The sequence below is a fragment of the Lissotriton helveticus genome, chromosome 4_1, assembly GCF_964261635.1.
Source record: "Lissotriton helveticus chromosome 4_1, aLisHel1.1, whole genome shotgun sequence".
NCBI classification, from domain to species: Eukaryota; Metazoa; Chordata; class Amphibia; order Caudata; family Salamandridae; genus Lissotriton; species Lissotriton helveticus.
This window is the reverse complement of record NC_136063.1, coordinates 588481184-588495861: the sequence shown is the minus strand read 5'-3', so window position 1 is coordinate 588495861 and position 14678 is coordinate 588481184. Positions and strand designations below refer to the sequence as shown.

Here is a 14678-nt window from a genome sequence, read left to right as displayed (position 1 = left end):
TTTAATCTGTTAAAGGCTATAATGTCATTGCATAGGGGAACATGGGGTCACGTGAAAACGGGAGCCATCACCATCACACCCAAAATAAACACCACCTGCGGCTTAAAGCAGGAGTGCGTTCTCGCACCTCTCCTTCTCAATCTATATACTTCAGATTTGGGGAAGTGTATGGAGGTCAGTTGCTTAGTAGCCCTCAAGCTCAGGACTACTAATCTCCACATCATCCAATTTGAAGATGACATTGTGATAATGGACCACATCAGGGCAGGAGTCCAGCGAGCATTCAATGCCCTAAACACTTATAATGGGAAAAATCAGCTCAAGGCAAACCAAGACATGACAAATGTCATAATTTTCTGAAGATACCAAAATAAAAAGCATGGTACCTGCCACTTGGATAGTATGTCTATTAATATAATTATCTGGGAGTTTAGTTTGCTGAAAACACTAAATCCACCACACGTGAAAATTTTGAAAAAGAAAGGAGAAGCAATCACTTATGTGATCATCCAACTCAATTCAATCCTTAGTAGTCTGTCAGCTGCTCTTATACTCAGGGTAACCAATTCAACACTCCTCCCAGCCCTGCCGTAGGGGCACCAAGATTACCCAGGAGCCTTTGCCCAGGTTTTGGAACAAATTCATTGCATTGCCCACAGGAAAATATTTCAGTTGCCACGCTATATTTGACAGTCAAGATTAAGACTGGCATATGGGTTGGATAATCAGTCTCTACACCGTAAAGCTTCTGTATTAAAAAAATATATATCAGGAATACCCCAGCCAACTCACTAAAGGCATATTTGATTGTCATCTTTGAGGCCCGGGTTAACCCATGACACCATTATCTGCAGGGTGCCATTGTGTCTCTCCAAACAAAGGAAATGGCTCTAAGGAAAGTGGACTACCCTACACAGCCTGGAAAGGAGTAATACACAGACAACTGAGGGAAATCTCAATGGGCTAGGATTTGAGTCTGTTAAATAACTTGCCATCTGTACATCCTTTCAATAGCTTTTATTTGATGTGGAAGCCGCAACCATACCTTCTGGAAGCTGTAAACGGGCAGGCCCATAGAAAGATCATGCACATGCGTCTTCTAGGATTACCAGTGAAAGACGTTAACCCCACCTGGGCCGGCCAAGGAGGGCCCGGGGAATGTAAGTTGTTACAGGCACGATTTGTGGTTGCACCTACTGTGCTGCTGCCCCAAACTAGATACACCTAGGATGCTATTGTTTAAGCTGATCTTTCTTGACCATAGAAAACGCCTGTGTCAGGAAGCCTCCACGATATTCTTTACAGAATCTGCTCCATCAGTCCTGTTGAGTTATGGGAAATTTGTAGAGGAGTTCAGGGCCAAACTTCGCCAGCAAACAGATGGCCCACTTAGTCAAAAGAAAGCCCAAAAGTTGATTACTCATTATTTCACCTAAATAAGACTGCTCAGGCACAGGTCCCGATATAAGCAAGCACAGGTGCGGCTGCTAGCGGCAAAGCAAATAGTGGTTATAGCACCAGCGCTATCCCACCGAGCTTAAGGCCTGAGGCTGATTGGAAGTCATTTTAGCATGGTAAAACATTAAGTTTTAGATAAGTTTACTGAATTATGTCTCATGGCTTCTATAAGGGCATAATTCTTATTCATATCTCAATACTTTAGGTATGGCTTTTATTGATGCACCGTATTTTCATAATGCGTTTTGTTAATATATTTTATTAGTACGTTTTAGAGGTAACTTAAATTTTGCTCTGAGTAAGGTTTTCTATCACCACCATTGCACTTTATTATTGAGAAATCTATTTGTGTTATATGTTACAAAGTTATGTTATTTTCTATTTGAATATTAGGGAAATGGAGGCCCAGCATTGCAATGCATTTATCAATATACCCTAAAAACATATTCTATTAATGCTCTTTAAATGTATAAAGTTGTTTGTGGTTGACATTGTGCAATTTTTGGTGCTATTTGTAGCTAAAACTTGAAAATTCATATATCCTAGTCCCTGTATTGAACTTTTGTCATTGAGGGGTCATTTTTTTCATTAAAATATTCTATATTTTTCTAAATTAGAGTGAAAGATTTATTGTATGGTGTTTTTGTCTTTTAGTCTGCTTTGGTACTTCTTTTTCTTACACAGTTTAGCCTGTCTACTGTGTGCCATAGCTATCAGGAGTTGTGGTCAGGTTTCAATTACTGTCGCCTTTACTAGACCTTACAGGAATGGTGACATTATTACTAATGTGGATTTTTATTTGGGGAGGATAGTAGCCCACCACAAGTAATAATGTCACTATTCCTGTGAGGTCTAGTAGGCGACAGAAATTGAATCCTGAGCTCAACCCCTGGTAGTAATGGCAAACATGTAGACAGGCTAAACAGTGTACGAATATATAGATATTTATACTAGCACCAATTATGGGAAAGGCATTTTTTATTTAATTACTCTGGTGCCATTTGACAAATCTACAGAAAACATTCCAAAGAAAATTTCTCTCACTTTGCCTCCTTCATGGAAAGTTTCACACCGATCCATCAAGCTGGGGCCAAGAAAAGGGAAGCACCACAACATCTATTTTCTATTTTAATTCCCCTAGAAAAATGTGTTCTTTTATCAGAATAAATGGCTGAACAGAATTACACCAACACTGATAGAAGGTTAGAACTTAACTCAAAGTGTGTTTTTCGTTATTTGGTGTAAATCTGTCCATATAAGTATATTTTTATGCCATGCCAGTGAAAAAATGTGGCACAAAACTATGTTATTTGGAGCAAATGTAGTAAGTCTATGACAAACATCTTGTGCTATGTGATAATTAGCACACAACAAATAAATATAATTTTGACTTAATATGTAAACGTTTATTATGATAATACACTGTCCCAACTAGTATAAGAACAATTAATAAGCCAGTGTACTGTTCTTAAATAGTGTTGGTTTAGAGAATTGTCTTAAAAGGGAGCATAGGGACATTTTTAGATGATTCGGTGTAATGGATTTATGGTCTCTATCTTTAGGGCCACCCTTTCAGCATTAGTTAGCAATAACAAGGCGATTCTAATTTTGCACACATTTTGGTTTGTAGTAAGATTCTCCTTTGTGGTTACTATTCTATCCTATTTTCTCGACTGTTGATGTGTGTTAGATGATGATGACTATGAGGAAGGAGCAGAAGGTGAAGAGTTTGAAGATGTCCATACGGAATCTTCGGGAGAAGAGGAAGAGGGTGCAGAGAGGGTATCACAGGAACAACCTCTGACCAGTGCAACACTCAACACAGTGTCCGCTTCACCTCTAGTTGAGGAGGCAACATCACCATCCCCTGTAGTTGCTGCTGCTCAGGTAAGGTGACCAAGTAATTTTTCTTCCAATAAAATCTGTAAAACTCTGCTTAATACCGTCTTTGTGCAATTTGTGAGCTGCACATTAAACAAATATAATCCAGTCTTGTGTGAATAAGCATAATCTTTGGGCAGCATTCTGCATTTGAGCAAATAATGCTTTTGAGCTTAACTGATGCAGCATAGGGCACATAAAATAAACATTTTCAGTCACACATCGATCCCCCTCACTTGGAGTGATCTCATTTAGAACAGACACGGCTCATGATGTGCTAGTGCTTCAAACAGGCTCATAATGAGATAGTGGCTTTATCCAGGGGTGTAGTTCCCACTGGTGCCGTAGCACTGGGGCCGGAGCTCTGATGGCCCCATTGAACCCTGTTAATTGCTGTATTTGACTACTCCAACAGCAGTCAATGAGATATTTTGCTTGCCTGCACCAGCACCCGCAACATCCTTGCTATGCTGCTGACTTTAGCTGATCAGCATAGATGAGCCCACATGAAGCAGAGGACAAGGAAATATTTACCTGCAGAGTTACCATCACATTAATGCTTCCGGACCTAAGGGCTCAATGTATCTTTTCAGACTGACCTAGAAGGGGCAGGAGCAAATGGCCCCAGGGCCTTTAAGAAGATGTGGGGCTCGGATTCAGACTGGGCACGTAGCATAAGTATATAGCTAAGGAACCTTTACAATTGGTTTGTGGATTGAATACCCAATTATACATTAGTACCTGATAAGTAGATGGTATACTGATCAGCTTGTAATAGGATATTTTGATTTTTAACAGACTTGGGACAGATGTACTATAACTAGTCACAAACACTGGTTGCTATTTGCAACCAGTGTTGTTGTGACAAGTGCTGAATTTTGCAAACTGATGCATGTACCAATAGGTCTGTTCTCAAAATTCAAACCTGAAGTGGGCCACAATCTGACTTATCTAATTTCTATTCAGGAGGCAGGTCATAAATTACGACTCACTCTAAAGTGAAACAATCATAGGGAAGGTAGCCTGAAAGGCGTGCAGACCACCATTGTGTTTAAATAAAGAAACCGTTTTTTATGCAGCCTAGTTTCCTTACAGGAGAAAGAACTGCCTTTAAAAGAAAAAAGTGTTCTTTTTTTAAAGTTTCACTGGGAGTTGGCACACTGCAGTACACCAATTTCAAATAGTAAGTCAGTATCCAGTCATAATCCCATTTTAGAGGTGGGTAAAACTTTACACACTCCTAAAATGGGATTCATACATTGCAATATACATTTTTGCTGTCACTGATTTGGAGTATTTGCAGCCTAAAAAAATGCTTGTATATCTGGTCCTTAATACCCTATCCAGAAGTGAAGAGAGGAGCTCACTTTGGTCTTGAAGCAAGCACAACAGTGAGAAAAGGTGTGGCATTGCAAGAGTGTGATATCCAATTGTTTTTATTTAAATAATAGGTGCATTTGTAGAGTGTAAGTTCCCCCTTGGAGATATTTTGGCTGTATTTTACTGAGACTTCTGATTATGGTTACCTGTCTCAGTGGTACTCATTCTTTAAACCCGCAATACAGAAAGACTAACTGGATCCACCAGAATTCGAACTTCTGGCCATCAACTGAGAAAATCGCCACTCTCTCTAGAGAAATAATGGACCTTGAAAACAGAAACTGGAGAGGCAACCTGAGAATATTTGGCTTTCCAGAACAATCAGAGAAAAACTTGGAATCTCATGTTTCTCTTCTTGTACAGTGGATACCACAAGCTTTGGGAATTACCTTTAACCGACCTCATGAAATAAAATGACACATAGGATTCCTTCAAGGACCATCTCAACATCTAGATCACTGAGACCAATGATATTCTGCCCAGTGAAATACCAACACTCAGAAAAAATTCTTGGTTGTGTGAAGAAAGTCAAATCTATTTTCTGGGTTTTTGCAAAATAGGAATTTTTCAAGACTATGCAAAAGAGATGGTCTCTAGAAAAAGGGATTCCTTGCCCTCAGGAATGATCGCTAAGCCCTGAATATTTTATTCTCATTTGCTGGTCCAGAAAAAACTGAAGCTTCTTCATTTCCCAAAAACAATAAATGAACAAGTCAACTTGAGCCTAGCACAGAATTCTCATCAACAACATTTGTCTTACGTAAAGATGGTAAAGGGTGCGGAGTTTGCTGAAGGACAAACCCAGGGCCACTGGAATTATGCAGCAGGAGAGGGCCAATATATGCGACAGGGTTAACTGATTTATAATCATGCTGCATATTTTCTGATATTATTACTTTGTTATTTTGTCATTTGTACACTGGATAACACTGCTTGGGCATAGGTTGGTTGCACCTCATTAATACCAGTTTAACATCAAAACATAGCAATAAGCAACAAAATGTTGATCAGTCAACCTTTGCAAAGGGCCTTTCACTCTGTGGCAATTTCATGTCTTTGCTTTTTTAATAACTTTTGAACCTTTTGAGGTAGAAACAATTTTTTAAAAATGAAATCTGCAGTTTACGCAGCTGATGATGGATTATATAACTATGCGAAAAATGCTGTGTTGTCACAATCAAATAATTTCCGTGGCCCTGGCCATACCTTTTGCGTTGATTACCTTCATCATTGTTCACCACATATGTCACTTTATGCTCAGTGGTGATACCCATTAGTCATGTTTATATGTTGTTAACAGGATGATTTATATTTCAGCTGGTATGCTTACCTAATCCAAGCTATACTAAGTACAACATATCTTTACCAATCACTAAGTTCTACAAACATTGGCAGACATTTTTATCTACACTTCTTTTAGCTTTTGCATGTCCATCTATGGTCTCTTTCAGCCTCCAGCATGCATAGTATCATTCTTTCAAAGTGATATATATACTTTATGACTAACTCTTTAGCCAGTTTGCTTGTTGGCAGTCACAGAACACAGAGCTGATCACTCTAATACCTACCCACTTCTCACGACTTTATTGCTGGCTAGGTGCACTACACATACACTGGAAATACACCATTATATAGTGCTCCCCTATTATATGTTTAAATTGCTCTTTGAATAATAAATCTAACAAAATCTTTCTGCTGAATACTTAAGGATTAAATCATCCTGTTAAAAGAAGTAAAATTTTTAATTATTGTCATAAAAAGCATGGAGATATAACACTACTATAAGAAACAAAATTGGACGACACTATTGCACGGAATATGCTAGGTCATTGGTATTCTAATCTCGCATGTTTGCCAGACTTAAAAAAAAAAGAAGAAGAATGGTGTCCTCATCCTCTTTTCAAAACAGGTGGGTTTCAAAATAATTAGCAAAACACATGATAGAGAAGGTAGATGGTTGATTACCATGACAATTGAGGATGGTATGTGGTGAATGTATACACCCCTACTGTGGATTGCCGACTATTCTGGCTAGAGCTTAAAAAATGAATTAGTGAGATCCCACCAAATTTCAAGAGCATATTAGGAGGTGATTCCTCGATAGAATGTCCACTTGCAAATGTAGACCAGGCGAGGCTCATACACAACTAAAAAGCTTATGTCCACTCTATAAACTTTAAGACTGTTGGAGATTACATAATCCCGCTGAAAGTGTATTTACTTTTTACACCCATCCACATAATTCACATTCAAGAATAGACTATATCCTAACTAACAACTTTTGGACTTCACGGTGCTCTAACCATAAAATAGAATGAATATTGATTTCAGACCATTTCCCTCAATATAACTCATACAAACTCAACTTAAAAAGAGAGCATGTGTAGAATGGAAGAGGAAATAATGAATGACCCTGATTCCAAAGACAAGCCCACACATTCTTCCTCTCTCCTTTCCCTGGAAACAATATGGGAAGCTATGAAAGCTAGTAGTGTAGTTAGTGCACACCCTATTCATACAATGTAAGCCACGAAAGTATATCAAAGTTAAACCAAAAGTCGCGTGCTGCCTGGTGGGTGGGCGGCCAGCCCGAAAAAGTGAGCAACAGCTAGTGGAAATCCACTGGTATACCAAATGCACAGCTGTGATTAAAGTATAATACTTTAGTGCAAAGTAATTATAGAATTTGTAATATGATTAAAACAACCAATTTGTCAGAGAAATCAAATCACTAGATGAATCAATTTGTAATCATTTCATTATTGAAAAACATCATGAATGTTGCATAAAGGTAATTATACAAAGAAACCATATAAACATTATGCAATTTACACTTTAATAAGTCAAGTAAAAACAAAAAGATTTTTTTTTGTATTGTATACTTCATAAACAATGATATTAAATCTTCTTGGTTAAGCCCAATGCATTTCGGGATTATATCCCTTCTTCAGGGGCACTGGTAATGAAAAGAAAGACATACTATAAGAACAACATTACTATGAGATAATCATGATAATATGGACAAAGTATTGCACATGTACAATGACCAAGGATTAGCGATGTACAGAGCATCCTAATGTACCTACTGGTGGTCAAAATCAAGTGGTGTTCAAAGAAATATATTCACCGTGTATCTCCTTAATAAAGTTAATAAGGATTGCCAACATTTTCTGGTGTTGTTAGTAGGAAACGTAAAAAACGAAAACATGTTACAAATGGTGAACAAAAATAATACAGAGACCTCTAAGATGTGTAGCAAGTTAAACACAAATTACCTAAAGTACACTTACTGAAATTCCAATGATGGAAACACAACCTGCTGATAAAAGCTCAACAGTTGTCGATACCAAATCTGCATAAATAAAACACAAGCCAAGCGTCATTATCCATGACGATAACCCAATATCTAACCCGAATATATATGAGAATAGTGTACTCACTTTTTCAACTATATCGATGCTGCCACAAATTAAAAGGGAAGTGAAGAGAATCTGTAATGTCAAAAGAATGCCTAGTGACTCACATGTACATTATGTGTAAAATGTATCAAAACATCTTAGACAAAAGCTGCTAAGTACCTCAAGGACGGCGGTCCTGAGGGTTCAATCTGAAAAGATGTGCAATGATGCCAAAAGCAGGGAACCCTTCGCGATAAATGGCAGAAAAGATCTGAAAAACATAAAGACATGCGTATTCCCATAAGAAATGAATGAACTGTTCTAAATGTAACCAAGCCACCTAACGCCGGACCATACCGGCGTCTCTCTACACAACACTTACCGAGTTACTGAGCTTTCTCCTGGCGTTCTCACATAGAGGAAAGATCAATGGTGTTGTGAAAAATACTGCGGCGTGTGAAAGTTGATAAAGCGTGCATTACGCCGTAATGAAAATAAAAATGGGACTAACTGCGGCAGACATCTTAAAGTGGTGTGAACCCCAGAGGGCGCTATTAATATTGCACCATGATGAACAACAACTCGCGTGAAACGTGATGTTAGAAATAAAGTAACTGAACACTCTCAGTCTATATTTGCTAACATGAACCCACAAATACTGGGTAACAAAGCACGCTGGGTGACTGTTGCAGTAAGCAAAGTTAGATGCCTTGCGCTAAATACAAATCAATCAATTAGGTTAGGAAAAAAAGTACCAAACAAAACCAAGTATGAGAACGAAGAGACCAAGATAGTGAAAAACCGTATTTAAATTGTGAACCTATGTAATGCTTGTGTAAATCGCTGGAATGAAAACTAGAGGAGCTGATGTAAATACTATATAATAGGTGACATGTCCACTGACATACTCGGTAGTGTGAAAAAAGGGTGACAAGTGTAGTATAAAAACATCGAAGTTGAGTGTGACCGAGAATTAAGTGATGAAGACAACCACCATAAAAAATAGATAAAGTGTGAATAATAGATGCTTAGACGGGAAGAAACAAATTTGTTATGCATAGGAAGGAAAAGACAACCAGACAAATGAGTGTTAATAAGAAAATAAAATAAAAACCAAACGTAAAAGTAAAATCCATTACCAAAAGGGCACAAAACTATACTGCAAAGTTTGACCTAAAAGAAGGCACATGTACAAAACTGCAGAGAACTGCCTCAGGCACACCAGACAATAAATGTGATGTTTTGCACTATAGAAAACATTGTAATTCAATTCTGTCCTTAAGACCCCCTGGAACAAGGGTCTGAAGATACTTTATCCACCATGCTTACCTTTGAGCTAATAGTGTGTTCGGATTCTGACCTACTGTGAATGACAAAGATTCTAGAATCGTGAACTGCAATTGCGCATTTGGGTGCCGATGTTCTAACCAATGGGAAGCAAAATACGACTTGATGGACTTAATGCGGATGGTGCTTTTGTGCTCTGTTATTCTAACTTTTAATTTGCGTGATGTTTTGCCCACATATGAAAGTCCACACGGACATTTGATCGTATAAATGACATTAGATGAGTTACAATCCCCAAATATGTTTTAAAGAAATGGATTTGCCTGAATGTGGATGATGGATAATATTGCCAGTCATGACATTGTGGCAATGGACACAGTTATAGCATTTGCGCATTCCATGAAAAAACAGTTCTTCTGTCATCTTTGTTGAAAGAATTTCTTTAATATTTTTGCTCCGAGGGTAGGCTAAAAGAGGTTCTTCATCAAATAGTCCATTGAAATCAGGTTCCTGTTTTAGGAGATCCCACCTAGATTTGATAATTTTCTTGATAGAATGGGATCGTGTTGAGAACTTAGACACAAATACTAAACGACTGGATTCACTCTTAGCCTCCGGAATAAGCAGACTGTCTCGGTCTTTGAGAGATGTTTTATTAACAGCTTCAGTCAGAATAGAATTAGGGTAGCCACGGTCAAGAAATTTGTCTTGTTGTCTTTGAAGAGTATCCTGTAATATGTTAACGTCAGAAGTTATGTGGATGTGCTCATCAAGAAACAAAATGATGCTTTTGAAACATCAGTTTTTATAAAAAACAACTGATAGGAACAACTTATTGTTATATTCCAGCTTTCATCCACCATCGCTAATTAAGAATCTTCCATTCTCACAAATGTTGAGAGTGAAACGTACAACTTCTGACGATAACATATTACAGGAACCTGATTTCAATGGACTATTTGATGAAGAACCTCTTTTTGCCTACACTCGGAGCAAAAATATTAAAGAAATTCTTTCAACAAAGATGACAGAAGAACAGGTTTTTCGTGGAATGCGCAAATGCTACAAATGTGTCCATTGCAACAATGTCATGACTGGCAATATTATCCATCATCCACATTCAGGCAAATCCATTTCTTTTAAAACATTATGGGGATTGTAACCCATCTAATGTCATTTATACGATCAAATGTCCGTGTGGACTTTTATATGTGGGCAAAACATCACGCAAATTAATAGTTAGAATACCAGAGCACAAAAGCACCATCGGCACTAAGTCCATCAAGTCGTATTTTGCCTCCCATTGGTTAGAACATCGGCACACAAATGCGCAATTGCAGTTCACGATAAACATAATGTCAAATAAACATAAAACGAATAACAAAAGACTAAACGATTGAGAAAGGGAAATAAAAAAACATGAACACTGATTAATTAGAGGCTCCTCATCCGAAATGCTAAATACTCTAAAAACTTTTAAATATTAATACAATAAACTGATCAGTAGCGGAGCCCATCGATGTGTGGGCAAACTAAAGGCTAAACACACACTGTGAATGCAATAAGGCAGAGAAAGCACTTGCCAAATACCTTAAACATAGAAATACAATCTCTTCTATTAGGGCTATAAAATCTGAACAGGGGGAAACTACAACAGATATCAATCAAGTTACGCAAATTCTCCATAATCCAGATTGTGAGTCATTTGGAAATACTATTAACACACTATGCGCCTACTGGTTCGACGAGTACTAATTTCTCGGAAACCACAATAGTAGTGATCTATAAAGACAATAAGGATCCACTAGACACTAGAAACTATAGACTTAATGTCCTTATTGAACTGAGGTTGTAAAACATTCACTAAAATCTTAGCATTCAGACAAAAGGAACATCTTAAATAGCTATTTCACCCTTCACAGACAGGTTTCCTTTAAGGAAGAATGGTCAGGGATAATATTCGACTATTCTCACATGTAATTGAAAAGTCAAAGCTATTGCCTTCACCTTCGTGCGATGGAAGCTGAACGGGGGCTCAAGAGCGGTGTTGGTGCTGCTTGATCTTTCGGCAGCATTCGACACCGTCTCTCACCCCGTCCTGCTTGATCGCCTTCTGTCTAAAGGCATTCAAGGTAAGGCCTTGGACTGGTTGTCCTCTTTTTTTATCCAACCGAACACAGGCGGTGTTCACCCCACCTTACACCTCTGAGAGCTGTCCGTTAAAGTGGGGTGTCCCTCAGGGCTCCTCACTAAGCCCCCTGTTGTTTAATGTTTATTTTTCCCCCCTGGCCGAGCTCATTGCTCAGTCAGGAATTAAGGCCACCTCATATGCTGATGACATTCAGCTTTTGTTTTCTTATGACACTCCCACTCAGACCACCTTTGATCCATTGAAACTCTGTCTTCGTAACATCGCCCGTTGGATGGACAATAATTTTCTTTGGCTGAATGCAGGAAAAACCGAGGTTCTCTTTTTCCATCAACCCTCTCCTTTGGACTCGAACCTCTGGTGGCCACTTGATTTGAGTGTAGCCCCCTCCCCCAAGGAATCAGTAAAAAACCTGGGGGTAAGATGGGATTCCAACCTATCCTTCCATAACCAAGTCCAAAGAGTGTCTGCTGCCTGTTTTTCAAAAATTAGGATGATCAGAAAATTCATCAATTTTCTTCCCAGCAGCACCAGGAAAATCATTGTCCAGGCACTGATAACATCCCATTTAGACTATGCCAACGGTCTGTATCTTGGACTGACTTCTGGCCTCTGTCATCGGTTACAGACAGTCCAGAATGCAGCTATTCGGCTGGTCAGTGGCATTTCCCTACATGAGCATATCTCGCCACATCGACGCAGGTTACATTGGTTACCTGTTAGTAAAAGAGCGGAATTTAAAGCCCTCACCTTAGCCCATCGCGCTATCAAAGGAAAAGGCTCTGCCTATCTCTCCTCCTGTCTTCGCCCTTATAGCAATGAGAGACACCTTTGTTCCAACTCAAAAAGTCTGTTGTTTTCCCCCAGATTCAAAAAAGCACACTCTGGGGGAAAAACCTTCCAGGTATGCGCCTCCTCTTTATGGAATAAACTCCCCATCTCCATTCGGATGATACAGGAGGAGCTGCCTTTTCGCAAAGCAGTGAAAACCTTCCTTTTCTGCTAAACTCACTCGTGTAAGACTCAGCAAATGTGCAGAAGCGCCGGGACACCCCGTTGGGGTAGCTGCACGCTATATAAAACACACTAAATAAAATAAATAAATAAATTCAATGGCTATGGCCTGCAAAGTGGAGTAAGCCTTTGATAACATCTCTTGGATGTTTCTCAGATCCGTGATTAGAAAATTCAATCTTGGCCCAGTGTTCAAAACGATGGTATTTGCCTTATATTCTAACCTGACGGCACAAATTATAATCAATGGCTCCCTATCTGAAAAATTCAAATTGACACAAAGTACCCGACAAGGATGCCTTCTTTCACCACTACTATATATTATTGACAAACAAACCCTTACTTATAAACGCATGTAAAAATACAAAAGTTAAGGGCATCCAATTTGACTCCTATATCCATAAGTTTGCAGTCTATGCGGATGACGACCTGATATTTTTGAGTCAAGCTCAAAATGCGATTCAGAAGATCCTAGAAATAATTGCAGAGTACGCGAAGGTTTCCGGCTATACATTAAACGTGGGCAAAACAAAGGTTTTTCTTTTACATACACACTGCAGATCAGACGTCACTCCACATACTAATCTGAAATTGCAACCTACCAAACTGCATTATCTATGGCTATAGTTTCACAAAACTCTTCAAGCTACCCACAAAAATATTGAATAAGATACCTTAAATAAATTCCTAGCTGTAACTGAAACCTGTTCCCCTAAATACATTACCTGGTGGGGTAGATTAGAATGCGCAAAGATGATGATTGCCCCTCAAATTAATGTTGTCACAAGTATGTTAATATTTTATCATACTATTAACTAGACAAAAGTATCTCAAGTCCATGATATCCCATCTCCCTGCCCAACCAACACCACTCCATTCCATTACCTGATATTATCAGATCTAGAAGCTACTTCCAATCATTCAAGCAGTTGCCAGGCTCTATATGTATCTCTTTACTTCTCTGTTTCTCCCTCCGTTTCTTTACTTATGTCACTTCTATTCTTCTTGCGAACAAAGGGTGTATACAACCACCGGGCACTGGGTACATGAGAAGCATGTGCATGATATGCCCATCAGTACTGGGTATGTGTTGCCCAGTATGAGGTGCGGTACACCTTACTGGCCCCTGAGAATCTTCCTTTAAATCAAAATTGCAATTTCTTGCACGGGATAAATGGTAATACCTGGGCATATGCCAAGTACTGGGCAAGCCCGCTGTTTCGCAACACACCCGCCTGTTGTGAGCTGTCCATCATCCTTGCCACCTGCTGCTAGAGAGGCCTAATATTTCATACCGGCACTCAGATAGGGTGTGCCACCGTGGCAGAGTTCCCATGTTACGTCTATATTAATGTCCTTATAAATAGCTTTGCTGTGTAACGTACATCACAAAAATGGGTGGCCTGCAAAATGGTTCACAAACTTTCATGAAAAGCAGTACAAAGTTGATGTATGAACTCCAAAACTGATTTTCTTTCGGTGTTCCACGACCCTTTGGTTCACTGGCTTCATTGCCTCCTCGATGTGATGGTCAGAGGAGGAATGGGCCTCAAATAATCATTATAGCGAAGGTGCCTACAAACTAACTGGCAGATGCATCAACGTAGCCTTTTGCTATTCCTAAATAGCGATTTTTAAGGAATCGCTATTTAGGAATAGCAAAAGCCTATGCATGTAGGAATCGCTATTAAAATAGCGATTCCTAAACATTCATTAATTGCTACTCGCAAATTGCTAGTCGCAATTAAGGAATGCTGTACCATTCATTCCTATGGGCCTAGAGGTTCATAGGAATGAATTGGAGATTGCATGAGCAATTTTCGAGTACCAGTAGGTACTCGCAAATTGCTCATGCAATTTCAAGGGTGTCAAAATGACACCCTGCTGCACCCCTGAAATTGATCTCTGCACATATGTTGCACACACACATGCCCTAATGTGTGTGCGCAACATGAAACTTTGAAAAATGCACAAAAGTGCTTTTTTCAAAGTTTTAGCAAATTACCATGAAGTTCAACTTCATGGTAATTTGCTACTCCTATTAGCGAATTCGCTATTGTTTTGACTTTCATGCATTGCATTTAAGGAATCTCAATTTGGGATTCTTTAAA

General features: G+C 38.9%; 1 protein-coding gene across 5 annotated transcripts in view; it reads left to right on the top strand.

Moving 5' to 3' along the window:
• The window catches only part of TRIM55 (tripartite motif containing 55), a 485249-nt gene that overhangs the window by 325632 nt on the left and 144939 nt on the right, over positions 1–14678 (top strand). For all 5 annotated transcript variants that reach the window (XM_078687229.1, XM_078687225.1, XM_078687227.1 and 2 more), the window contains exon 8: positions 3149–3345. In XM_078687229.1, coding sequence (XP_078543355.1) covers positions 3149–3345 — 197 coding nt within the window. The remainder of the gene's footprint in view (positions 1–3148; positions 3346–14678) is intronic.